The sequence below is a fragment of the Etheostoma cragini genome, chromosome 7 (assembly GCF_013103735.1).
Source record: "Etheostoma cragini isolate CJK2018 chromosome 7, CSU_Ecrag_1.0, whole genome shotgun sequence".
Classification (NCBI taxonomy): Eukaryota; Metazoa; Chordata; class Actinopteri; order Perciformes; family Percidae; genus Etheostoma; species Etheostoma cragini.
The window spans coordinates 11,494,277-11,519,457 of record NC_048413.1 but is presented as its reverse complement, the minus strand read 5'-3'; the positions used below and the strand labels follow the sequence as shown (position 1 = coordinate 11,519,457).

At 40.7% G+C, this 25,181-nt stretch overlaps 1 protein-coding gene and 1 long non-coding RNA gene across 3 annotated transcripts in view; one reads left to right on the top strand and one right to left on the bottom strand.

Moving 5' to 3' along the window:
- The window catches only part of LOC117947508, a 1,113,976-nt gene that overhangs the window by 739,654 nt on the left and 349,141 nt on the right, over positions 1–25,181 (bottom strand). The window lies entirely within an intron of this gene.
- dnah12 (dynein, axonemal, heavy chain 12) lies at positions 3–25,181 on the top strand. 2 transcript variants are annotated; one of them, XM_034876316.1, is made up of 74 exons: positions 3–160; positions 386–610; positions 754–841; positions 938–964; positions 1,056–1,245; positions 1,335–1,404; positions 1,511–1,669; positions 1,787–1,982; positions 2,070–2,258; positions 2,363–2,516; positions 2,604–2,695; positions 2,807–2,985; positions 3,081–3,216; positions 3,327–3,452; positions 3,539–3,673; positions 4,027–4,220; positions 4,364–4,601; positions 4,711–4,896; positions 5,004–5,204; positions 5,332–5,526; positions 5,628–5,749; positions 5,838–5,973; positions 6,599–6,745; positions 6,891–7,010; positions 7,282–7,438; positions 7,546–7,718; positions 7,828–7,980; positions 8,092–8,331; positions 8,604–8,849; positions 8,982–9,101; positions 9,218–9,327; positions 9,463–9,646; positions 9,771–9,911; positions 10,022–10,105; positions 10,302–10,490; positions 10,601–10,720; positions 10,846–11,034; positions 11,113–11,264; positions 11,423–11,561; positions 11,717–11,883; positions 12,004–12,259; positions 12,410–12,706; positions 13,839–14,017; positions 14,237–14,429; positions 14,591–14,752; positions 14,845–15,039; positions 15,696–15,829; positions 15,912–16,074; positions 16,170–16,250; positions 16,360–16,536; positions 16,640–16,771; positions 16,894–16,983; positions 17,077–17,217; positions 17,302–17,543; positions 17,616–17,763; positions 17,863–18,008; positions 18,113–18,327; positions 18,422–18,614; positions 18,706–18,898; positions 19,017–19,189; positions 19,674–19,814; positions 19,962–20,120; positions 21,467–21,762; positions 21,853–22,106; positions 22,221–22,361; positions 22,464–22,601; positions 22,680–22,913; positions 23,029–23,217; positions 23,345–23,448; positions 23,606–23,810; positions 23,927–24,064; positions 24,173–24,264; positions 24,386–24,453; positions 24,621–24,814. In XM_034876316.1, the coding sequence occupies exons 2-74, from the start codon at positions 402–404 to the stop codon at positions 24,812–24,814; spliced, it is 11,916 nt and encodes a 3,971-aa protein (XP_034732207.1). In that variant the 5' UTR covers positions 3–160; positions 386–401. The 2 variants fall into 2 exon arrangements, with proteins under 2 accessions (XP_034732207.1, XP_034732206.1); XM_034876315.1 differs by lacking the exon at positions 3–160 and having other exon boundaries at positions 402–610; positions 24,621–25,181.

The following is a 25,181-nucleotide window of genomic DNA, read 5'->3' as shown; positions in this document are numbered from 1 at the left end:
ACTGTTACTATGGTAACGAAGCTGTCAACTTAAGTCAACTCTAGAAGTCAGTTAACATAGCTAGCTAGCTACATCCATGGTTTACAGACTAAATTAAGTAAAATTACATTAGCTGTTAACAAACCAAACCAAAGCGAGAATTTATTGAATGAACAAGCAGGTAACCCGATAGATACATTGTTGTTATTCACTGAAATTTACTAGCTAGCTAATTTTTGAGATTACTAATGCGACATAACATTCGCTTGTTCAGCGTCAAATGCAGCAAGACTGACGTTATCTTTAGCTAGCAGTTAGCTAAGAATGTTGGGATAGCGTTTCGTTCACTTAGCTACAACAGGTGTAACTTAGCCTTAAGTTAGTTTCTGCTTCTTGTTGTTTTCAGTGGCTTGTTGCCAGAGATGGCGGCCTCTCCCGGAGTTGTCAAAGCCACAGCAGTGAAGGGTATGTCAAAATTTCCTGTCCTGCCCCCGATTGAAGACACACAGAACCGGGGTGAGGTTGGACAGAACGCCTCAACAAGGGAGAACACGGAGAAGATAACGGTTCGCAAGAAACTGTTGAGGCACAGAAGGAGTAAAGTGCAACAAGAGCAGCTCCATATGATATTGTATGTTTTCTGCTGTGGTTGCTTTTGTGTCAGTACCTCAACGATAGTCACCACAGCTATAATTGAATGATCCCAGCAGTTAATCATTATGCACACCATTTAGTTTCCTGCAATGTGACAGTTTGTTGACTGCATTATTACAGGGTGTCTAGAGCAATGGAGGCTTACAGACAAAGCAAAGAGAGGGGAGCAGTGTGCAGCCAGCCACCAGAACCAGAGTTTCCACCTTCTGTATGACAATTATTTACCCATGCACACATTTTAATTTTCATTTATAGAAAGATATTGCACAATATAATGTGGTATATTTCAATATTTCCTTTACAGATGCTTAGTGAGGAGCGGAAGCGTAGGGTAAGGCTTTCTTTTATTTCATTTTAAATGTGAAGAGACTAAACCCTACTTATGTCACGTCTCTCCTATTTTATGTTGGTGCCATTTGCAGTTGAACTACATGTTCCTGAAGCGATGTGTCGAGAACCGCCCATTCGCTCCAATCCAGCAACAGTGGTTGGACTCCATTGTTGCCCGAGTCTCACCTAAACTTAAAGAGGGACCTGAGACACAAAAACTAATACAGGAGCTCTGCAAGGAAGTCAGTGACAACTTCCACAATGTGATTGTCAAGCACACAGGTATAGACAATTATTTGTGTATATAGCCATGTCTATGCTGTCAGAGTACATGTACAGTATTTTCATATGTCATATTCACTCTCCTTTAGTGGACACAGTATTAAAGAATCCACAGACAGAAGAACCTGTCTCTGACAAACAGACAGCTACCCAACCAAAGTGAGTGTCTAATGTACACATATGATTTATTGACAATAACCAAATAGTGTACTAGTTGGTATATTTTAAACCACCTTCTGTAAGTTACATTTCCAATCTTTTGCAGAATTGTTGATCTCTCACAATCTTGGCATGATAGCTTTATCAGAAGCCACAAAATAATGAAAACAAATTTGCACATTCTTCATCCGGTAATGCAAACTGTCTTGGATATTGGCTACATGACATTTTCTCCACTGGTGCTGGTTGATCTTTCAGTATGCAGGTAAGGAATGACACCATGAATTCAACATGATGCTCCTAAAATAAACACATAACTTAAATATTGCACATGAAGATTTGCTTGTCTCTTTTTCTTTAATGTTGGCTTCTGACGCTTCAGGGCTTCAGGATCTGTCGACTGTAAGAGCCTACAGAACAGAATGGCTGTGGAGTGTAAGAGGACAGAAGATCGGATCATGAATACCTGGTTTCCCAAAGTCATCCACTTATTGACAAGTAAAGAAACACTGAAGGGAGTTAAAGAGGAGAAACTGGATTCCTTTTACAACTGCGCGTCCACCCTAATCTCCAATCAGGTGAGATAATGCTGACTTGATTTTGGCCTTGTATGTATGTATGTCATTTGATTACAAATTGAGAGTCTTTCTTTTGTCAATTCCCAGTTAAAATCTGTGCTTCAGACAAGTGTTGAGGCGTTTGTCAATCTGTTTGATCCAAGCAATCGTCGCTGCTTGCCCCTCTTTCGTATGGCTTTAACATTTGATGATGAAAAGATGGAAATTTATCCCACCATACAAGATCTGGAAGCTGCTGTTTTGGGGATTCTTAATGCCATCACAAACACACTGCAGGTGAAGCAATTTAAGGGAAAATTACAACTTTATGTCATATTTTTCATGTAGTAATGTAACATTGATATTGAGCTAGTACTGTTATCTATGACATTGATCCACAGAAAGTACAGACGGTCCAGTCATGGCTGACAGAAGCCATATCTTCATTTGTTGATGCCAAGGTGGCTGATCACGTCCTTGCTTGGGCTCATGTCACCGTAAAGGCTGCTGTGTGCAAGAATCTAGAGGAACCTGACAAACATTTCCAGAACTATGGTGACATTTTGTTATCAAATAATTTCCAGACATCACTCCATTGATTTTAATTCCATTCCTTGCTGACTTTTCTGCTTTATTTTGCAGTTGAGAACTATGACTGGTTAGTCAATGGAACTGCACAGGCTAGAGTAGAGAAGTTCATGGAAGAGGAGCACTCTTTTGATGAGTACACTAAGGTAACCAATCATAAAGTTGAATTCATTCTACATACTGTATATTATAGAGCTACTAGTGCCTTGTTATCAGGTTTTCTGATGACTTTCAACTTGTAATCTTGCTTTTTAAAGCAAGTGGAGGAGTTTCGTGTTCGGTCAAAGGAGATTATTAGTCTACCAGCAAAAGCCCACTTCTCGATGGTCCATCTGGACTGTGAAGAGCTGAAACAGGGGCTGGCAAACAAAGCAAACAACTATGCTCAAATACTTCTGAAGAAACTGATCATCAGCCACCGCGAGCAAAATCTAGAGTGAGTCCTTTTTTTGTAACATTCTTTAACAAAACTGTCCGACTCTGTTTAAAGTGCTGATATATTTTTCACAATCCTTTTGTGTCTGTTCAAAGGATCTGCTCTGAATTTGAAACCATCCAAGAGAACATTCTGAAAGTACCAGAGAGTACAGAAGACATGACTGAGATCATTGATCACATTAATTTCACTAAGACAAAGGGTATTGCAGACCTTCATGAAAAAATAAAGGTGAGTAACTTGATGATTGGTTGTATCTGATGTATCTTACAACAACATTTTGATTTTAGTTGTCTTGTATCAGTTCTAACAGCATTTACTACCACATTGTGTTCTAACAGGAAGCTTACTGTAGACTGATCTACCTCCTAGATGTCCACATCATTGAGCCAGAGCACCTGGAACTTAATTCCACTGTCTTTCTCTGGCCGCAGAAAATCCTCCATGTCTTTGAGCTCAGTCAAGAGGTAATGCTATTGTGTCCGCTGGCAACAGTTTATCATGGTTGTTGTTTAAGGCTGCCCTAATTCTGGACAGCTATGTCATTTTCCAGGTAATGCAGAAGGCCAAGCAGAAAGGGGAGCAGGAGCTGATTGCTAAAAGAGAACGATTAATGATACAGCTGGAAAAGTTGGGCCGCAGGGTAGAGGAGTTCCCACATTGCTCTGAGCTGGATAGGATGCCACAGGTACAGTGTCATTAGCACTTTAATATAACCTTGAAGAAATAGCTCCCCCATTTTTGGATATATGTATTTGCTTTCTTGCTGAGAGCAAGATAAGTAACTATCAGCAAGAAAGTGTATCTGTGAATTTCACAAAATTTTTACAAAACTATTTCTTAAAACAAACTCAAAACTGAAATAACTTTATAGTCATGTTAAAATATGCCTTAACATTCCTTGTCACTGTCGGTAGAATATAAGTAGCGATCCAAATTGTACAAAAGATTCATCCAACCTAATGTTTCTATGATTTACTGTATCAGCAATACAATTACATCAAATGGAAAATAACGATCTTGTCATTACATTTTGGGCAGTATATGACGGATGTCAGAACAGTTCAGAAGCTTCTCCAGGAGGCTGAGGAGGCGATCGTCTTCATTAACAAGGAAGAGGTCTTTTACAAATGGGATCAAACATGTTACCCAGAACTTGAGGTCATCAAAGACAACATTGAACCGTATCATAAGCTGTTTGGACTTGTGTTGAAGTGGCAGCGCACAGAAAACAGGTCTGATTTCCTTTTGATGGCCTGTTGTGTTTTCATTAAAACATTGCCCCTGAAAACATTATCATTATTATTATTATTATTATTATCATTATTATTATTATTGTTATTATTATTATTATTATTAATATCTTCTTTGAGGACAGGTGGATGGACGGTTCCTTCCAGGGCCTAGATGGGGAGAGCATGGAAGTAAAAGTGGATGAGTTCTTTAGGGAGATCTTCAAGATGCTCAAGTTTTTCCAACAGAAGCAGAATAAGGCTGGGCAAGAGAAGGAGAAGATTGCTGGGAGGAGACAACCTACTGAGGATGATCCAAAAAAGTTGGAAAGCCCCACAGTACTTTTGTGCTCCACTGTGATGGAGCAGATCAAGGAGTTCAAGGTATTGTATGTAACTGTCATTTCAAAAGGACTTATTAATGAAATCATTTAGCAAATGAAGTCTTGATTGTTCATGCTAAACCAAACGTGGAATGTGTTTGTGTCAACAGGATCATATTCCTGTTGTGTCCATCTTGTGTAATCCAGGCATTAGAGCTCGCCACTGGAACCAGATGTCAGATATTGTGGGGTATGACCTCACTCCTGACTCTGGTACTACACTACGCAAAGTTCTCAAGCTAAACCTGGCTCCATACCTGGAACAGTTTGAGTCTCTGAGTGCTGCTGCTAGTAAAGTGAGAACTCCTGAAATCTTGTGTTTACTTCTACAGCGTTTGATGAAACCTTAACACCCAAACTGATATGCTGAATGCCACATACCCCCACTATGTGTTTTTTACAGGAGTTTTCCCTGGAGAAGGCTATGCAAACCATGATGCATATTTGGGATGGTATTTCTTTCCACCATCAACCTTACAGGGAGACTGGAGTGTCCATCCTAACGACCTTGGATGAGATTCAGACGATGCTAGATGACCAGATTGTGAAGACTCAGACTATGAGGGGCTCACCGTTCATCAAACCTTTTGAAAAGGAGATCAAGGTTAGAAGTTTTATCAAGTTTATTCATCTAATGGTAATGAGTGGGGGTTTTACCAAAATGGGAGTTATTTTAACTTTACCTTTACCCCAATCCTGCAGAGATTTAACTGTCTGTTCTGTGACCTCAGGTTTGGGAGGAGCGTCTGCTTCGTATCCAGGAAACAATAGATGAATGGCTAAAGGTGCAGGCCCAGTGGCTTTATCTGGAGCCCATCTTCTCTTCTCAGGACATCATGCAGCAGATTCCGGAAGAGGGACGACTTTTCCAAACTGTTGACAAAAACTGGAAAGAGATCATGAGGCACTGCGTTAAAGACCCTAAGGTAGTAGTTGAACAATGTTTATGGTGGACACATTATTCTGGAAAAAAAACGAAAATTAGAAAGATGAACGGTTTGTGTTTACTGATGATTTACAATTGTAGATTCTGCAAGCAACCTCGCTGCCTGGTTTGCTAGAAAAACTGCAAGATTCTAACAACCTCCTGGAAAGCATCATGAAAGGACTAAATGCCTATTTAGAGAAGAAGCGTCTGTTTTTTCCACGGTAATCAAAAAGATTTTGCATTGTTTCTTTTGTCCAATTCTTTGTTGTTATCAAAGATTTTGGAACTGACTACCAATGCTGCCTCCAGGTTCTTCTTTTTGTCCAATGATGAAATGCTGGAGATTCTGTCTGAGACCAAGGACCCACTGCGAGTGCAGCCTCATCTGAAGAAGTGCTTTGAGGGTATTTCCAAACTGGACTTTCTACCCAATCTGGATATCCAGGCAAGGCAGTCACATATGTTATACATCATGTCATGTCATGTTGCATCATGACACCATAGTTGATTAACTTTCATTAATATTACTATATGTAACTCTCAGTTTGTGTTGATTTCAAAGGCCCTTTTGGACAAAAGCTGTAGTGTTTTTAACACACTTTACTGGTAGAGGGGGACAAGTGAAAAGAAAGTAGAAGGCCACAAACATGGACTTGAATGAATAAAACATCCACTCTATATGGGACGTAATTTAATGTTGGCTGCTAACCTACAATCACATCGCTAAATCTAAAGTTATGTTATGAATGAAATAGATATATTACATAACTGAGGGCCAATTCTGGGATGTTTTTGAATCATTTACAATCACGTAATTGTCTCCATCTATTGAAAGCCAGACCAAGATTATTTGGTTTTGCCAGTTGTATTTCGCTCTCAGCTTTAATTTCCTTCTTTTCTGTGATGGTCCTGCCCCACTTTCAGCCAGAACTACAACAGATAATTTCTAATGTAAAATAAAAATACAATTAGGCCTACATAAAGGCATCTCCTGCTACAGCATTACATAGTTTCAGAAACATTTAAGTGTTACATACAGTCACTTTAAATAGCATTTTGTTCTTGCCTAGGCCATGTATAGTAGTGAGGAGGAGCGTGTTCAGCTAATCCAGCTCATCTCCACATCTGAAGCCAAGGGAGCAGTGGAGAAGTGGCTGGTGCAGGTGGAGGATGGGATGATTCGCAGTGTCAGAGATGTAGTTGCCAGGTCCAGATTGGTGAGATCACTGTTCATATACCTTAAAATAATACACAGTACTGGGATTTGTTTATTATAATACCATCATGCTGTGTATGGATCATGTTTTCTTCTGAAGCTTCCCTTATGGGTGAGCATAAATGTGAGTGTGGTTGTATTGACAGGCCTACGCTGAGACTGCACGGAGACAGTGGGTTAAGGAGTGGCCTGGGCAGGTGGTGCTCTGCACCTCACAGATTTTTTGGACCTTGGAGGTTCATGAAGCTATCAGAGCTGGAGCTGATGTAGGTTTCCACACTCTTTTCTCAGAAATACTACTAATGTAACCTAACTAATGAAAATGGTGATTTGTGTTTCTATATATGACAAGACTAAGTTGTGGAGATTCCTAGTTAAAAACCAACCCAGTCTAAAAATAGTGTAGAGGTACAAAGCAGTGATGTCTCTCACTCCTAACCAACTAACCTGAAATTTTCTTTTGATGAGCATGACACCATAACAGCAACCCTGGGGAAAAAACAGCTAAAATAATAATTGGTCTTTTGTTTGCTGCAGGGTTTAAAAAACTACTATCAGCAACTTCAGAATCAGTTGAATGACATTGTGGAGCTGGTAAGAGGGAAACTGCCCAAACAAACACGGACCACTCTGGGAGCGCTGGTCACTATCGATGTCCATGCCAGGGATGTGGTCATGGAGCTTATTGAAAAAAGTAGGTCATGGCACAGAATGTGCTGGAGTGTACTGGAACAGAGCTTTACCCCAATTTAGAAATAACATACTTGAAAAACAAAAACAGTAAATGCTTGTTTTTAACAGGCGTATCAAATGAAACAGACTTTCAATGGCTAGCCCAGCTACGTTACTACTGGAGCAATGAAAATGTTCGTGTTCGCATAATCAACTGTGATGTTAAGTATGCCTATGAGTACCTGGGGAACTCACCACGTCTGGTCATCACTCCACTGACGGACAGATGCTACAGAACACTGGTAAAATATCTGACAAATAGCCTACTTAAACATGAATACTTTATATTGGAATAATGCTGAGTGATCAGATATTTTACAATTCAATTTCAAAACTCTCCCTCCATTTTAGATTGGGGCTTTCTACCTAAATTTGGGTGGTGCGCCTGAGGGTCCAGCTGGAACAGGAAAAACAGAAACCACCAAAGATCTAGCCAAAGCTCTCGCTGTGCAGTGTGTGGTATTCAACTGTTCTGACGGACTGGATTACCTCGCTATGGGCAAAGTAACACCAGCAGGGAATTTGGTTTCATTTTCTCAATTCTAATGGCAAATGTATAATGCAAAAAAATCTTTTATTACCCTCTCTTTTGTCTTTTGGTGCAATTTCTCATAGTTTTTTAAAGGTCTGGCTTCATCTGGTGCGTGGGCATGCTTTGATGAGTTCAACCGTATTGAGCTGGAGGTGCTGTCTGTAGTGGCCCAGCAGGTTCTCTGCATCCAGAGGGCTGTCGAGCTGAAGTTGGAGTACTTTGACTTTGAAGGGACCATGCTCAAACTTAATCCCAACTGCTTTGTGTCCATTACAATGAACCCTGGCTATGCAGGACGCTCAGAACTCCCAGACAACCTCAAGGTCTTTAAACAGAGAATAAATATTTTATCAGGCATTGCAGGTTGGCACTGTCAGTTCCAAAAAAGATTGTCTGCTCTACTTCTACTCTACATTATTGATTATATTAATCTATATTAATTGACCCCGGCTCTATATCAAATTGTACACTGTAATGAATCAATCGTAATTGTACACCCCTTCAGTATTATGTGAGATGATAGAAAGAAGTGTGCGACTGTCCAACATTGCTAGTAACACGTTACCTAATTTCTTTTCTTTATTTCTCTGTGTAGGTGTTGTTCCGAACAGTGGCCATGATGGTGCCCAACTATGCACTGATAGCAGAGATCTCTCTTTATTCATATGGCTTCCTTAATGCCAAACCATTGTCAGTAAAGATTGTGATGACCTACAGGCTATGCTCCGAGCAGCTCTCCTCCCAGTTCCATTATGATTACGGCATGAGGGCCGTCAAAGCTGTACTTGTGGCTGCAGGAAACCTCAAGCTCAAGTATCCTAATGAGAATGAAGACATACTGGTATTTGTGCTGAAATCAATGCATTTGCTAAATTAGTACATATTGTATGCCCCATTCGTGAACTTTTCTAGTTTGTCAATTGGTTTGCCGTTTTTGACCATTTTTTTTCTCTCCACATGTTGTAATATCCAGCTCCTGAGGTCAATAAAGGATGTTAATGAGCCCAAGTTTCTTGCCCATGATATTCCGTTGTTTAATGGAATCACCAGTGATTTGTTCCCAGGCATCTCCCTTCCTGAGCCCGACTATAAGGTCAGATATATTAAAGCAATTGCATATTCTTTTGTCCTAAACTGAACCATTCCCATGTAATTATTAGTAGTCATGTATATTATAATACGTGTTTTTTTCTCATCAATCCTTTGCAGCTGTTTCTGGAAGCTGCTGAAGAATGCTGTAAAAATCAAAATGTACAGCCAACACAGGTCTTCTTACAGAAGATGATCCAGACATATGAAATGATGATAGTCAGGCATGGGTATGTTGTTTTTCAATTTCATTGTTATATTAGAATATCCTATTGAAGATGTTTCCAGTTAAACATATTCCTTGCAACTGGGGCATGGACTAAAGGGAATATTTGATATTGCATGAAGATTCTTTTGTGTGTCAGGTTCATGCTAGTGGGAGAGTCTTTTGCCGGGAAGACGAAAGTGCTACATGTTCTAGCTGACACACTGACTCTCATGAATGAGAGAGGGTACGGTGAGGAGGAGAAGATCATCTACATGACATTGAACCCAAAGTCCATCACCATGGGACAGCTCTTTGGACAGTTTGACCTAGTTTCCCATGAGGTAGATCTCGGTGCTCTGGAGCCTATAGATCTGTGTACTTACAATATTGGTGTAGACACCAAGGACACCAGGTGGCCCTTTCTTTCTCTTAGTCTTTTTTTTTTTACCTTTTCCTCATTATTAGTGGACAGATGGGATTGTGGCAAACACATTTCGTGACTATGCATCGACCGACACCCCAGACCGTAAGTGGGTGGTGTTTGATGGACCCATAGACACATTGTGGATTGAGAGCATGAACACTGTGCTGGATGACAACAAAAAGGTACATATAATACACAGTTAAAAAATATGTTTGACATTACGTGAGTTGACAATACGTTTGTATTTGTATTACTTGAATACGATTTTTTTAGTTTTTCTCTTCTTCCACAGTTGTGCCTTATGAGTGGTGAGATCATCCAGATGTCCAATCAGATGAGTCTGATTTTTGAAGCAATGGATCTATCGCAGGCCTCGGTGAGTTAGATGTTTGGACTTGAATGTATCATTTGCTAGTCACCATTTTGCAATAATGAAACTTTAATAATTTGCAAACGTGCTTGTTAAGATGTTGAACCAATGGAAATGAACAATGCACCTAGCTTGATTGACAGAATATAATCAGATGTTCTAGAAAGGTCTTTTTAGTTTTGGTTATTTTCTTTCACTGCAGCCTGCCACAGTCAGCCGATGTGGTATGATCTACATGGAACCATCTCAGTTGGGCTGGAAGCCCTTAGTGATCTCCTGGATGAACACTCTTCCTGATGCCCTGCAGAGCGCAGACAACCGCTCCCTGCTGTTAGAGCTCTTCAACTGGCTCCTGCCGCCTGCCTTCAGGATGTTGCGTAAACACTGCAGAGTATGTGGCCCCAGGTCTCAGAACAACCCAGACACAAATATCCGTACAACATTTATAAGTGTATGTTTACACAGACGTTTTGTCATGCTGCATTATGGTTTTGCTTACAGGAAGTTGTTTCCACTAGCAACAGTAACACAGTGGTGTCCTTGTGTCGACTGTTTGAGATGCTGCTCACTGAACCTGTAAAAATGAGTCCTGGGGATAAAAATATTCGCACCTGGATCATGGTAAAAAGAACTGCTTCTTGCAAACATTTGCACATCTGTCTTCAGTGTTTTTGTATTTGTATTTCCATGTCACTTAAATTATATATTTGTTTAACACCTGCCCTTTTTTTTCTTTATGACTGCAGGCATCTTTTGCCTTCTCCCTGGTGTGGTCTGTAGGTGGTAGCTGTAATGCAGACAGCAGAGAGAAGTTTAGTGATTTCTTTAGGATGACTTTGTCAGGAAAGACAGAAGGACATCCTATCCCTGCCAATGTGGCCAAATGGGAGTGCCCAATGGATGATAAAGGGCTGGTTTATGACTATTTCTATGAGGTATTGTGTAATTACTCACTGGTGTTATGCAGTATATTTTTTTTAAATCAGTAAATCATACTGTCATTTCTTGATAAGTTTAAAGGAAAAGGCCGTTGGGTTCACTGGAACGATACCATCAAGAATGTAAATCTGGGGGACAAAAACACCAAAGTGCAAGAGATCATTGTTCCCACCATAGATACAGTTCGCTATACCTACCTCATGGACCTCTGCATCAGATACGGAGTGTTAGTATTCTCTATTTCTGTTTGACTTTTACATGTGCCATATACTGTATACTGGATTCTTAGAGTATTTCTCATTTTATTTCACCCTGGATTTATTTACTTGGAATTTGACAAAATTATTTATTTTTACAACACCTTACCTCTGTTTCTCTGCTTAGGCCTGTCCTGTTTGTTGGTCCTACTGGCACTGGGAAGTCAGTGTATGTGAAGGAGCAGTTGATGAACAATCTGGACAAAGACAGCTATCTACCCTTCTTTATCAATTTTTCAGCTCGCACAAGCGCCAACCAAACTCAGGTCAATAGTTAGGAAACAAGTTATAAACAAATGTCCTTGCAGAATTTTTGGGATTACTAGAAAACATGTATTAGAAGTAAACACTTAAACAAACAAAATAAATTGTAAATGTTTCATTCTTAATTAATTCATTGACTGTTTATTGCATCTTCCAGAATATCATCATGTCCAGGTTAGATAAGAGAAGAAAGGGAGTGTTCGGGCCCCCCATGGGAAAGAAGTGTGTCATCTTTGTAGATGACGTAAACATGCCTGCACTGGAGCAGTTTGGAGCACAGCCTCCTGTGGAGCTTCTTCGACAGTATATAGACCATGGAAACTGGTATGAATCATCCACTATTAGATGCCAATTTCATATCAAAAGAAGAATGACAATAAAGGACTAAATTTACTGCATTTGAGAAGCATAAGTATTTTCGAGTAAACTGTTATGCTCTGGCAGGTATGACCTGAAGGATACTTCCAAGATCTCTCTTGTTGACCTCCAGCTCGTCTCAGCTATGGGTCCTCCTGGTGGTGGGAGGAATGCTGTAACATCCCGCTTTCTGCGGCACTTCAACATTTTTAGCATCAATGCATTTAGTGATGACACTATGGTTCGCATCTTCTCCAGCCTGGTGGCTTTTTATCTAAAAAACAATGCATTCCCACCTGAATATTTCACTGTTGGCAACCAAATAGTCACAGCTACAATGGAAGTGAGTCCCCCCAAAAGCACACATTAATATCACATGAACCGTTCAATTAGATACAAAAGTATGTTGCTCATGTGTAAAAGGCTCTTGTCAACAATATCTTGTTTTATTCAGTGCTTTAATACTTTCATTGTTTGCATTTGATTCCCAAAGGTGTATAAGAAAGCCATGGAGAACCTGCTTCCAACTCCAGCCAAGTCTCACTACACCTTCAACCTGCGGGACTTCTCTCGTGTTATTCAAGGCTGCCTGCTGCTGAAGAAGGACTCTTTGGAGAACAAACGCACTATGATACGCTTGTTTGTCCATGAGGTCTTCCGCGTCTACTATGACCGTCTGGTGGATGACAAAGATCGAGCATGGCTCTACCAGCTGATGAACAGCATCCTCAAAGATCACTTCAACGAGTCCTTTGATCAGGTGTTTGATCACCTGAAACAAGGCAGGAGAGTAAGTTATAGAGTTAGTTATATTTTCTGCAGTAAAGTGGTGAAATGTAACTAAGTGCATCTACTCTAGTTCTACTTCACTTGATTATTTATATATATATATATATATATATATATATATATATATATATATACATATTCATACACACACACACAGGTACAGCTGAAAAGATTGGCTGATTAATTATTTAGTTAAAAGACAACATTTTGGATCAGTTTGGATCATTTCTAAAGCGTGAGGATTTTTCGGCATTGAGTACTTTTACTTTTAATACTTTTACTTTTTTTATTCCTGATGATACTTACATACCTTTACTTTAGTAAAACGTTCAATGCAGGACTCTTACTGTAACAGTATTTTTACAGTGTACTATTAATACTCTTACTTGAATATTTCTCTGAATACTTCCTCCACTACTGCTGTAGTATCATGTGCATCATATTAGTAAGTTAGGCAATACAGATAAGAAGAGGAGCTGTGTTGGCCTGTTGTCACTCTTTGATGCCCAGGATCTAAATAAGATTAGATTTTGTTTTGGATAGTAGCATTAGAGGATATGAAACAATCGTAACTGCATTTGTACCCTATTAGTCTCGCTTTGCCAGACCTCCCTACACAGCGCTGTGGAGGGTGCATTCTAGTCCACATAGCATTCCGGGATGGGACATAAAGGTGCTCTGTTTTATTGGCATTTCTTTAAACACATCACAATCGTCATGGCGAGGATAAGCCCGGTAGAAAGCCACGGTGTCGCTGCAAAATAGCCTCAGGAAGGAACTTGTTTTAGTGGAACATGTGTACGTTCAAAGGTTGTTTTAGTCGTGCAACAGAAAACTCAGCGTGGACAGATAGCCTAGCTAGCTGTCTGGATTTACCCTGCAGAGATCTGAGAAAAGATACATAGTTCTCATAAGTCCACTAGAGTTTAAAATTACAACACAAAAGAAGGTAACAGACATCCAGCTGAAAAGAGTGAAATCCGGCAGAATTTCCAGGAGCAACAGAGCAATCCCGGAAGTGGAACATTGAGGATGTACAGTAGACTACTGCTTTACTAAGATGAAGTGCATATGAAAACAAGAGTCAAATTTGTGTGTTTTAATTTGTGGCAAACATTTTCTTGCTTTCTCAGCTGGTTGAGGAAGACATGAGGAATCTTCTGTTTGGTGACTACATGAACCCTGACCTGGAGGATGATGAGCGCTTGTATGCTGAGGTGCCCTCAATGGAAACCTTTTCTGAAGTGGTAGAGTCATGTCTTAATGAATACAACCAGATGCACAAGAACCGCATGAACCTTGTCATCTTCCGGTAAACAGCTTTGGTATTACCAAAATATTTGTCTTATTCTAATCAGTATTAAAATTCCAAATCTCATTATAAAAGAATATAAGATATGATTTTCTGTCTAAACATACGATCAAATGACTTAACGTTTTGTGCCGTAAGGTAACAAAATGTAGTTTTTATAACTCTGATTATTTGCATGGAAACTTGATTAACTAAGAAAAAAATATCTGCATTATGTAGCTATGTCCTGGAGCACCTGTCCCGAATCAGTCGAGTGTTAAAGCAGCCAGGAGGAAATGCTCTACTAGTGGGAGTGGGAGGCAGTGGACGCCAGTCCATCACCCGTCTGGCCACATCTATGGCCCACATGACCATGTTCCAGCCTGAGATATCTAAGAGCTATGGCATCACTGAGTGGAGAGACGACCTTAAGGTCAGCTTTATGGTTTGGGACAGACCTCTGGGTCCTTTAACTCTAATTTTAGTTTTCATACCTTTTTGATCTCTGCTTAGGGTTCTTTTGCATTTTTGTGGGGGAAGATTTTCCCAAACCCTGTTTCCCTGCTTTACATTATACTCCATATTATACTTTAGATGCTGTTGAAAAATGCGGGGGTGAAAGGTCAGAAGACGGTTTTCTTGCTTACTGACGCTCAGATCAAAGACGAGGCTTTTCTAGAAGACGTGGACAGCGTCCTCAACACAGGGGAGGTGCCCAATCTGTTTGCCATAGACGAGAAGCAGGAGATCCTGGAGGTAGGCTGTCACAAACTCTATGTGTACCCTTATGGCTCAATATTAAACACCTTATGTTTAATGTCACTCTTACTTCATCTCTCTTCCTCCAGACAGTACGTCCCATAGCCCAGGCTGGTAACAAGAATTTGGAGTTGAGTCCTTTGACTCTGTTTGCCTTCTTTGTGGCACGCTGTAAAGAGAACCTGCACGTTGTTGTGGCCTTCAGTCCTATTGGAGATGCCTTCCGAAATCGTCTGCGCCAATTTCCCTCTCTTATCAACTGTTGCACCATTGACTGGTTCCAGGTACTGTACAGGCATTAGGAGTGAAATGATCGGTTGCACTTTGTATTTTGTCTTTAGTCAAATATACTGCATTGTGTTACGACCAGCTCACAGAAGAGGGAGATGCACAGCAATGTAACAATGATAAAGTGACATTTATTAAATAATACGGCAAACAAGAGAAAGATGAGGTGTGATTGTCAGTATCAGTGATTAACGAGGGTGTATGGATAGCTGGAGAATGTGAAGTGCATGTTGTCAGTAGTTAACAAGGGAATAAATTAAACAGAGAGAAATCATCCTGGTGCACGGTCGAAGGAATGCAGCCCTCTGGTCTCAGAGCAGGCGGGGCTAAATAGCCTGGGAGGACCCGGCCAGGTGCTCCCAGTCATCTCATTATTGATTCTGCTACACCTGCAAGTTGACAAGACAAACCACAATACACATGTATGACAGGCCCTGTGCCTGTCACATTGACAGACAACAACTGTCTATGTACTGTATGTGTACTGTATGTATGTGTATGTGTCAGTCAATCAGACAGTTAGTTAGTCATCAAAAGACAGAAAAATTAGACATGTTAGCTAATAGAAACTCAGTAGTGTCATCAGTCTGTCTTTGCATCCTCTTGTCTTTATTCCAATCCTCACTGTGCTTTCTTCTCTCTGTCCTGACAGCCATGGCCGGAGGAGGCTCTTGAGCGAGTAGCCAACTCCTTCCTGGAGTCACTGGAGATGAGTGAAAATGAGAGGCAGATGGTAATACCCATCTGCAAAACGTTCCACACGTCAGCCAAACAGCTCTCACAGAAGTACGATATTTGGTTACTTTTAACTTGTATATTCAAAGGTAAAGTACATATGTCCTCAAATACACTTTTGTTTTCATTACAGATTTCTCTCTGAACTAGGTCGCCATAATTATGTGACACCCACATCCTACCTGGAGCTGATTGCAGCTTTCCGTCTGCTGCTCACTCAGAAAAGAGACACGGTCATGAAGGCAAAACAGAGGTATACCGATGGTCTGGATAAGCTAGCCTTTGCTGAATCTCAGGTATGTGCAGCACCATTCTTTATCATTTTTTGTGTGTGTCTACTTTGTTTTATACCAGAATGTTTTTAGATTATTTTAACAATGTTTCTCTGCAGGTTGGTGAGATGAAGAAGGAACTTGTAGACCTGCAGCCCAAACTAAAACAGGCAAAGATAGACAACAATAAAATGATGAAGGTGAATAGGTTTTACATTCAGAATCTGATTTCTTCAGAATTGGCCTGGCGCATACATACCAGTATATGAAAATATACTGAATGTAATTGCTTAATGTGATGACTTTCAGGTGATCGAAGTAGAGTCTGTAGAAGTGGAAGCCAAAAGTAAAATTGTGCGTGTTGATGAGGAGGCAGCAACTATTAAAGCTGATGCTGCTCAGGCTCTGAAGAACGAGTGTGAGAGTGACTTGGCTGAGGCCATCCCTGCCCTGGAGGCTGCTCTCTCAGCCTTGGACACTTTAAAGGTGAGCACCCTTCAACTGCACTGCTTCATTGGGCCAAGTTTAGCCACTGAGACCATTTCAGTTTTGAACAAATGAGTAAGTTGAGCTGCCTGTTTCATTTCAGCCCTCTGATGTCACAATTGTGAAGTCGATGAAAAATCCTCCTTCGGGGGTGAAGCTGGTGATGTCGGCTGTGTGTGTCATGAAGGATATAAAGCCAGATAAGATAGCTGACCCAGCTGGGACTGGTAAAAAGGTTAGACTGAGGAAAAAAAATATCTCATGAAGAAATCACAATTGTCTTCAAACATTTACTTATATTAGTAGTAGTAGTAATAATATAGTAATATTGAGTAACATGTTTTTTTTATTGTCTAGGTTTTAGACTACTGGGGTCCAAGCAAAAAGCTACTTGGTGACATGAACTTTTTACGAGATCTTAGAGAGTATGACAAGGACAATATTCCTGTGAGTGTCAGAAAAGCTGCATTCTTCATTTATTATTTTAAAAAAAAGACGCTTGTTTTTTATCTGACTAACTCCTCTACTCCTCCTTTGCAGGTCCCTGTGATGCAAAAAATCCGCAGCGAGTACATGACTAATCCTGACTTTGACCCCAGTATAGTGGCAAAGGCCTCCTCTGCAGCAGAGGGCCTGTGCAAGTGGATCAAAGCAATGGAGGTGTATGACAGGGTTGCAAAGGTGCAGTGTTTCTGGCTTTGCATTGACTTTTTCTCTTGATTTGTCCACTTATTCCCAAAGCTCAACCACTCTCTTTGGTCTTAGGTCGTGGCTCCTAAGAAGGCCAATCTGGCCGAGGCGCAGGAGTCCCTGGCTGCTACCATGGCACTGCTGGACCAGAAGCGAGCTGAGCTAAAAGAGGTTGAGGACCGTTTGGCTGCCCTTCAGAAAACCTTTGAGGAGAAGACAGAGGAGAAGGCTCAGCTAGAGATCCAGGTGGATTTGTGTGCCAGGAAGTTGGAGAGGGCGGAGAAGCTCATTGGTGGTCTGGGCGGAGAGAAGACCAGGTCAGCATGAAGCAAGAAAATACTTTATTTATTGCAAAAAAGGGTTATTAATTGAATTATTTCTGTCGTTAGATGGTCTAAGGCAGCAGATGACCTGCAGAACACGTATGACAACCTGACTGGAGATGTTCTCATCTCTGCTGGTGTCATCGCCTACCTCGGGGCCTTCACTGCTGGCTTCAGACAGGACTGCACCAAGACATGGACCAAACTCTGTCAAGTAACCCCCCCAGTTCTTTATTTATACTTTCTTTAGTTACTTTCTTTGAAATATTTTATGGCTTATTCTTGTTCTTTTTACCTATCTTGATATCTCTAGTCTAAGAACATTCCATCAGCAGATGACTTCTCTCTCAGTAAGACTCTGGGAGATCCCATTAAGATCAGGGCTTGGAACATTGCAGGCCTTCCCAGTGACTCTTTCTCCATCGACAATGGTGTCATTGTCAGTAATTCACGTAGATGGTGAGTCTGTATTGATAAAGAATTGTTTTGAAGTTAAATCTCTTGCTACTGTAAAATGTGTCAGCCTAAAATCAGTCTCATGCCTAATGTATGTGTTCTTGTAGGCCCTTGATGATTGACCCTCAGGGTCAGGCCAATAAGTGGGTGAAGAATTCAGAGAAAGACAACAACCTGAGTGTAATCAAGCTAACAGACGGAGACTATATGAGAACTTTGGAGAACTGTATTCAATTTGGAACACCCTTACTGCTGGAAAATGTTGGAGAGGAGCTGGACCCCTCACTGGAACCACTGCTGCTCAAACAAACTTTCAAACAAGGTGCTGTGAATGCGAGATGGCTGCCATGGGGGCAATTTGAATGTAATAATGTCAAAATGCAAACTTCAGTAATGTCTTGTTTTACTTACTGTAGGAGGTGTGGATTGCATCAGGCTGGGGGAGAGTGTGATTGAGTATTCCTGCGATTTCTGTTTCTACATCACCACTAAGCTGAGGAACCCGCACTACCTACCGGAACTGGCCACCAAGGTGTCCCTGCTTAATTTCATGATCACTCCAGAAGGCTTGGAGGACCAGCTGCTGGGGATTGTGGTTGCCAAGGAGAGGTAGCGCTCATAAAATGGTCATGTTTTTATACGACTTAAATACTTTGCATCCCTTCTTTAGAGCATTGTTTCTGCTTTATCTGTTCTACAGGCCAGAACTAGAAGAGGAGAGAAATGCACTAATCTTGCAATCAGCTGCCAATAAGAGACAACTTAAAGAAATTGAGGACAAAATCCTGGAGACACTGCAGTCCTCTAAGGGAAATATCCTGGAGGATGAGAGTGCCATTGAAATTCTAGACTCCGCAAAGATCATGTCCAATGAGATTAGCAAGAAACAGCAGGTGTGGACATTGCACAGCTAAGTCTTAAATATTCTGTTTAGAAAATGAGAGCCGTATTTTCAATATGACCAGTCTCATTATTGGTTATCTAACTTTCTGCTGTTTACATATTTCCCAGATTGCAGAGAAGACGGAGATTAAGATAGCAGAGTCTAGAGAGGGTTACAGAGCCATTGCAAAGCATTCTTCCATCCTGTTCTTCAGCATTGCTGATCTTGCCAACATAGACCCTATGTACCAGTACTCGCTCAGCTGGTTTGTCAACCTCTACATCAACTCTATCCAAGACAGGTGATGCACATGAAATGTATTTTTTGTCCCAAAAAAGGTAATACATTGAGACTTTATTTTGGGACTTTTTTACATAAACACAAGGTTAAATTTAACAGGATTCACACATTTATCAAAGATGAAGCTTAGTACAGCAACTCACTTGGTTTCTATTTGGATGTCAGGCTCAGTTCTTGCCTTAGGCAGAATTGATAATGTGTTCTAACTTTAACCATTTTCACATAAACCAAGTGTAATCAGTAATCCCCACAGAAGACATGCGTGTAAGCAAAGTTATTCCTATACAGCTGCTGCAAGTGGGGGGAAACTAAAGAACTTAGTTGTGGTGCTGCAGATGATCACTGCACACACAAAAAACATGCATCAAAGACAAACACGACACTGTGAAAGCTGACATAACTTTTTTAAGAATAGGCTTATATATATTTAAAGATTTGGTCTGTGTTTATCTGAAACTTTGTATGTTTGGTCTTTTATTCATCAGTAATAAGTCCAAGGTCCTAGAGAGGAGGCTTCGATTCCTGATCGATCACTTCACCTACAACCTGTACTGTAACGTCTGCCGCTCTCTGTTTGAGAAGGACAAACTCCTCTTTTCCTTCCTCCTTTGCTGCAATCTGCTCCTGTAAGTGTTCAAGCTTGTGTGTGATGATGGTCGAATTAATTAGATCGTTAGAATTAGATTTTAGCTTTTAACCATATGGTTAGATGAAGATATACTATGTGAAGTTGGTGCTCATGCTTCATGCTGTTCTCTTCTATTTCCACTCAGAGCTAAAGAGGAGATTAAATACTCTGACTTCATGTTCTTTCTGACCGGAGGAGTGGGCCTGCAGAACACTATTGCTAACCCTGACCCCAGCTGGCTACAAGACAAGTGCTGGGATGAGATCTGCAGAGCCAGTGAACTGCATGGCTTACAAGGAATAAAGTAAAGGCGCATCACTTGACATGTGTCAAACAATACAGTGGCTTGAGAAAGTTGACACACCCATGCTAAAGTTGATTTAAAAAAAAAAAACATCTTTTGGAAATTGATCTTAATGCCTTAATTCAAAAATTTTAGGAAAATCCAACCTTTTAAGGACACCAATTTTCTTTGTGAATGAATAATGTATTGTAAAGAAATGCTTTTCCTTAAAATACAAGGGCATAATTATACACACCCCTATGTTAAATTCCCATAGAGGCAGGCAGATCTTTTCTTTTAAAGGCCAGTTATTTATTGGATCCAGGATACTATGCATCCTGATAAAGTTCCCTTGGCCTTTGGAATTAAAATAGCCCCCCATCATTACATACCCTTCACCATGCATAGGAGATAGGCATGGGGAACGTTCCATAAAATCGTCTCTCAATGCAAATCAAACCAGCTATTTGGCTAACTCAAATAAAACCATGCCGATCTCTGGGTATGGTGAAGTTATGTGATGTGGGGTTATTTTCATTCCCAAGACCAAGGGAACTTTATCAGGATGCATAGTATCTTGGATCCATGAAATAACTGGCCTTTAAAAATAAAAATCTGCCTGCTTTTATGGGACTTTAACATAGGGGGTGTATTTTAAGGAAGAACATTTATTTATTTTCAAAGAAAATTGGTGTCCTAGAAAGGTTGGATTTTCCTAAAAATAATTAATTAAGGCAGTATGATCAATTTCCAATGATCAATTTCATGGGTGTGTAAACTTTCTCAAGCCACTGTACATTGTCATGTTTCTCATAAATTCCTTATGACTTATGTCGAGGGAATTATGTCTAAAATAAGGCCCTAAGGCTGGTCAAATCTGACTCAATTTTATTAATTCCCACGCTTTCTTTAATTGGACTTACCAGAGCACAAGGATCAATCTGAGACAAAGAGTTGAGTTAAGCAAAGTTTACTGAGTGCAGCATAAGAGTACCATACAGTTGTGGGTTCACAAACAGCATCTAATGGCGTTTTTCAACTGCATGGTACCTGCTCAACATGACTCTACTCGTCTTTTTATGGTTTTCCATTACAAAAAAAGTCCCTGGTACCTGCTTACAGCTACTTTTTTGTACTACTTCCTCTTCCGTTCTCGAAACCTTCAAACAATGCACCTCTATGCCATAAAAAGCCTAAACTATTTTTATGACTTAAGCATAACTTTCTGTGCGTCAGTGGCCACCCAGAGTACTTTTAACCACCTCTTCAATGACTGACACAGCTCTTTGGCAACCTGCACATACATACATTTTGTTAATAAAATATCTCTACTCTAACGGCGTGAATCTATGTTATTTATTCCACAGAGAGGCATTCATGAAAGGCCCAGAAGACTTTAAATCTATTTATGACAGCAAAGATCCAAGCAACAGTCCTCTGCCCGCTCCATGGTGTGAACAACTCAATGACCTGCAGAAGATGATCATTGTTCGCTGTCTCAGGCCTGATAAGGTAGTTCCAGCTGTGATTAAATTCGTGACTGGCAGACTCGGCAAAAAATTTGTCCAGCCCCCTCCATTTGACCTGAGTAAGAGTTACCTTGACTCCAACTCCACCATTCCGCTTGTATTTGTTCTGTCTCCAGGAGCTGATCCCATGGCTAGTAAGTCCCTACAGTACTAGTAGTTAACTGTCAAGATTCCTAATAATGCGTCCTCTGAAAATCATGAGAAATAACAACATACCTCCACAGGCTTACTGAAGTTTGCCAGTGACAAGGAAATGAGTGGCGCCAAGTTCCAGTCCATCTCTCTGGGGCAGGGCCAGGGACCCATCGCTGCCAAAATGATATCCACAGCCATGCAGGATGGAACGTGGGTGTGTTTGCAAAACTGTCACCTGGCCGTTTCCTGGATGTCCACCTTAGAAAAAATCTGTGAGGACTTCAGCCCTGAAGTGTGCCACCCAGACTTTCGCCTTTGGCTCACAAGTTACCCTTCATCCAAGGTAAAGCTCAATGCCTTTCATTTGGTATAGTGTGCATAAATCACCAATTTTACGCAACAGGACAGAGATTTTTTCTGTTATAGTCCTAAAAAAAACCATCCTTTTTGATGTCAGTTTCCAGTGACAATCCTGCAGAATGGGGTAAAAATGACAAACGAACCTCCTACAGGACTCCGACTCAACCTGCTACAGTCTTACTTGTCAGATCCTGTTTCTGACTCAAACTTCTTCAATAACTGCCCAAATAAGGAGCTGGTGAGTTGTTGCATACAAAATGTATGCAACAGAAATTCTCATTTATTTATGTAAATAGGTCTATATGAAGGACATTCTCACACTCGTGGATTCTTCCACCAGATCTGGGAGAAGCTCCTGTTCGGACTGTGCTTCTTCCATGCTCTTGTTCAGGAGAGGAAGAAGTTTGGCCCACTGGGCTGGAATATTCCCTACGGCTTCAATGAGTCAGACCTACGTATAAGCATCAGACAGCTACAGGTATTCATTCAGTTTCATTGGCCACGTTTAAACATCACAAGCATCTCAAAATGCATTTAATTTGTTTTCCTTTTTTAGCTGTTTGTGAATGAATATGATGAGGTACCCTTCGAGGCCATAACTTACCTGACTGGGCAGTGTAACTATGGCGGCCGTGTGACAGACGACTGGGATAGGCGGCTCCTCATGACAATCTTGGCTGACTTCTACAACAAGGACATCATTGAGAAACCTCGCTACCCTTTCTCACCTAGCGGTGAATACTTTGCCCCACCTAAATCTATCTATGATGACTACATTGCATTTATTAAGGTAAAGCCACTTCAGACATAACTCACTTGAAGAAAATACATATGTGTGTATATATTTTTTAGTTTTTCTCCATAATGACTTCTAACTGAGTAGCGATATCTTTGCTGTTTTCTAGGGGCTTCCTTTCAGCCAGCATCCAGAGGTGTTTGGAATGCATGAAAATGTAGACATCTCAAAAGATCTCCAGCAGACAAAGCTGATGTTTGATTCACTGCTACTCACCCAGGGTGGAGGAGCTAAGGGAGGGGCTAGCTCTGGGAGTGACAAAGCGCTGTACGACATAGCAAATGACATCCTTACTAAGGTATAAACTAATCAAACCTCCTTTTAATTTAGCAATTGTAGGTATGTTTAATTATTTGGTAGGAAAAACACATGGCACCAGTAAAGGTGCAAAGGTCCAAACAACAGATTTGCTTATCTCCCCCCAGCTTCCAGCAAATTTTGACACAGAAGCTGCTCTCTTAAAGTTCCCAGTGCTCTACGAGGAGAGTATGAACACTGTGCTCGTTCAAGAGATGGAACGCTACAACACGTATGGACAAACTGCTCGCTGTAGACCTTTAGGACATATACAGCGCCGCATCACCGATATGAGTTAACTATTGTGTTGTTTTCTCTCTCTCTCTCTCTCTCTCTCTCTCTCTCTCTCTCTCTCTCTCTCTCTCTCTCTCTCTCTCTCTCTCTTTCAGGTTGTGTGGTACGATCCGTGTGAGTCTGCAGAACCTGTTGAAGGCCATTAAGGGTTTGGTGGTGATGGATGCAGAGCTGGAGGCAGTTGCAAGCAGTTTGATAATTGGGAAGGTCCCAGAGAAATGGGCCAAGCGCTCTTACCCCAGCCTGAAGCCTCTGGGCAGCTACATTACTGACTTTATCTCAAGGCTCAAATTTTTGCAGGTGAAACTGCTTTATAACGATCATTTCGATGAACAGGAGATAGGACTGATTATATGGGAGCTTTGTTGACTTTGTTACTCCACTTATAGTTTGACCTTTATTCTGTGTGCCTGTAGGATTGGTACGACACCAGTAAACCCAACGTGTTCTGGCTGTCCGGCTTCTTCTTCACCCAGGCCTTCCTAACGGGGGCAATGCAGAACTACGCCAGGAAATACCACATCCCCATTGACATGCTAGGCTTTGATTTTCAGGTCAAAAGATACACAGTTTGTTATCCCTCTGTCTCCAGCTCAAAGATCGTCTCATAGCCCTACATTTATACTGATCTGTGGTTTTCTTTTCATGATTTTATCTTACAGGTTCTTACTATTGATGAGTCGGACACATCGCCTGAGGATGGTGTTTACGTTAATGGGATGTTTCTGGATGGAGCTCGATGGGACAAAGAAAGGTAGATGTTCTTACTAGTGTTATTTAATACAATAATTAAAATAATTAAATATATAATTAACTAATAATAATGGAATGTCATTGTAATCGAGAAGTGCAACTGTTGTTTGTCTCTTTATCAGTGGAGTTCTGGCTGAGCAGCACCCTAAAGTCCTATTTGATGTGGTGCCAATCATCTGGATAAAACCCAGTTAGTAAATAACCATGATTTGTACACTGCCAGATGTATTACAAATAATATGCATGGCGTTTTAAGGTGTCTATTTCAAACCCATATTTGTAAACTTGTTACCGTTTCCCCCTCTCCATTTACCTGACTCTATGCTTCTTCTCTTTGCTTCCGTCTCTCCCACACAGCTGAAAAGAAGAGCACCGATCAGGATCAGGAGCTGTATGTCTGCCCTCTCTACAAGACCACTGAGAGGAAAGGAACCCTCTCTACCACAGGCCACTCCACAAATTTTGTCATTTCCATGGTGTTGCCCACTAGCAAGCGCCCTCAACACTGGATCAAGCGTGGTGTGGCCATGCTCTGCCAGCTTGATGACTGAAATCAGACAACAAACTGTTTAAGACTCAAGCACTTTACTGTGACACTTTAAACAGTATGATGCTTTTTTTCATGTGCATTTTCTGTACCTTCATAATGCAAAATTAAACATAACACATGTTTGTGACCAACTGGGGAGTATGTTTCAAAATTATAGATAGATTATATTTATGGATAGCTACGGAAGGTAAATGGAGTACAGATCAAATGCCCTTGTAGTTCTAATGCTACTAACTTCAAAATAGAAAGCTAGACTGTTTGCTGACATCATTTTCTCCCCCCAATGAAACTGAAAAACACTAAGATTTACGTGGAAGTAACAAAATGAACATCAGATGCACTGTGATGTTTCAAACGAAAAGGATAAC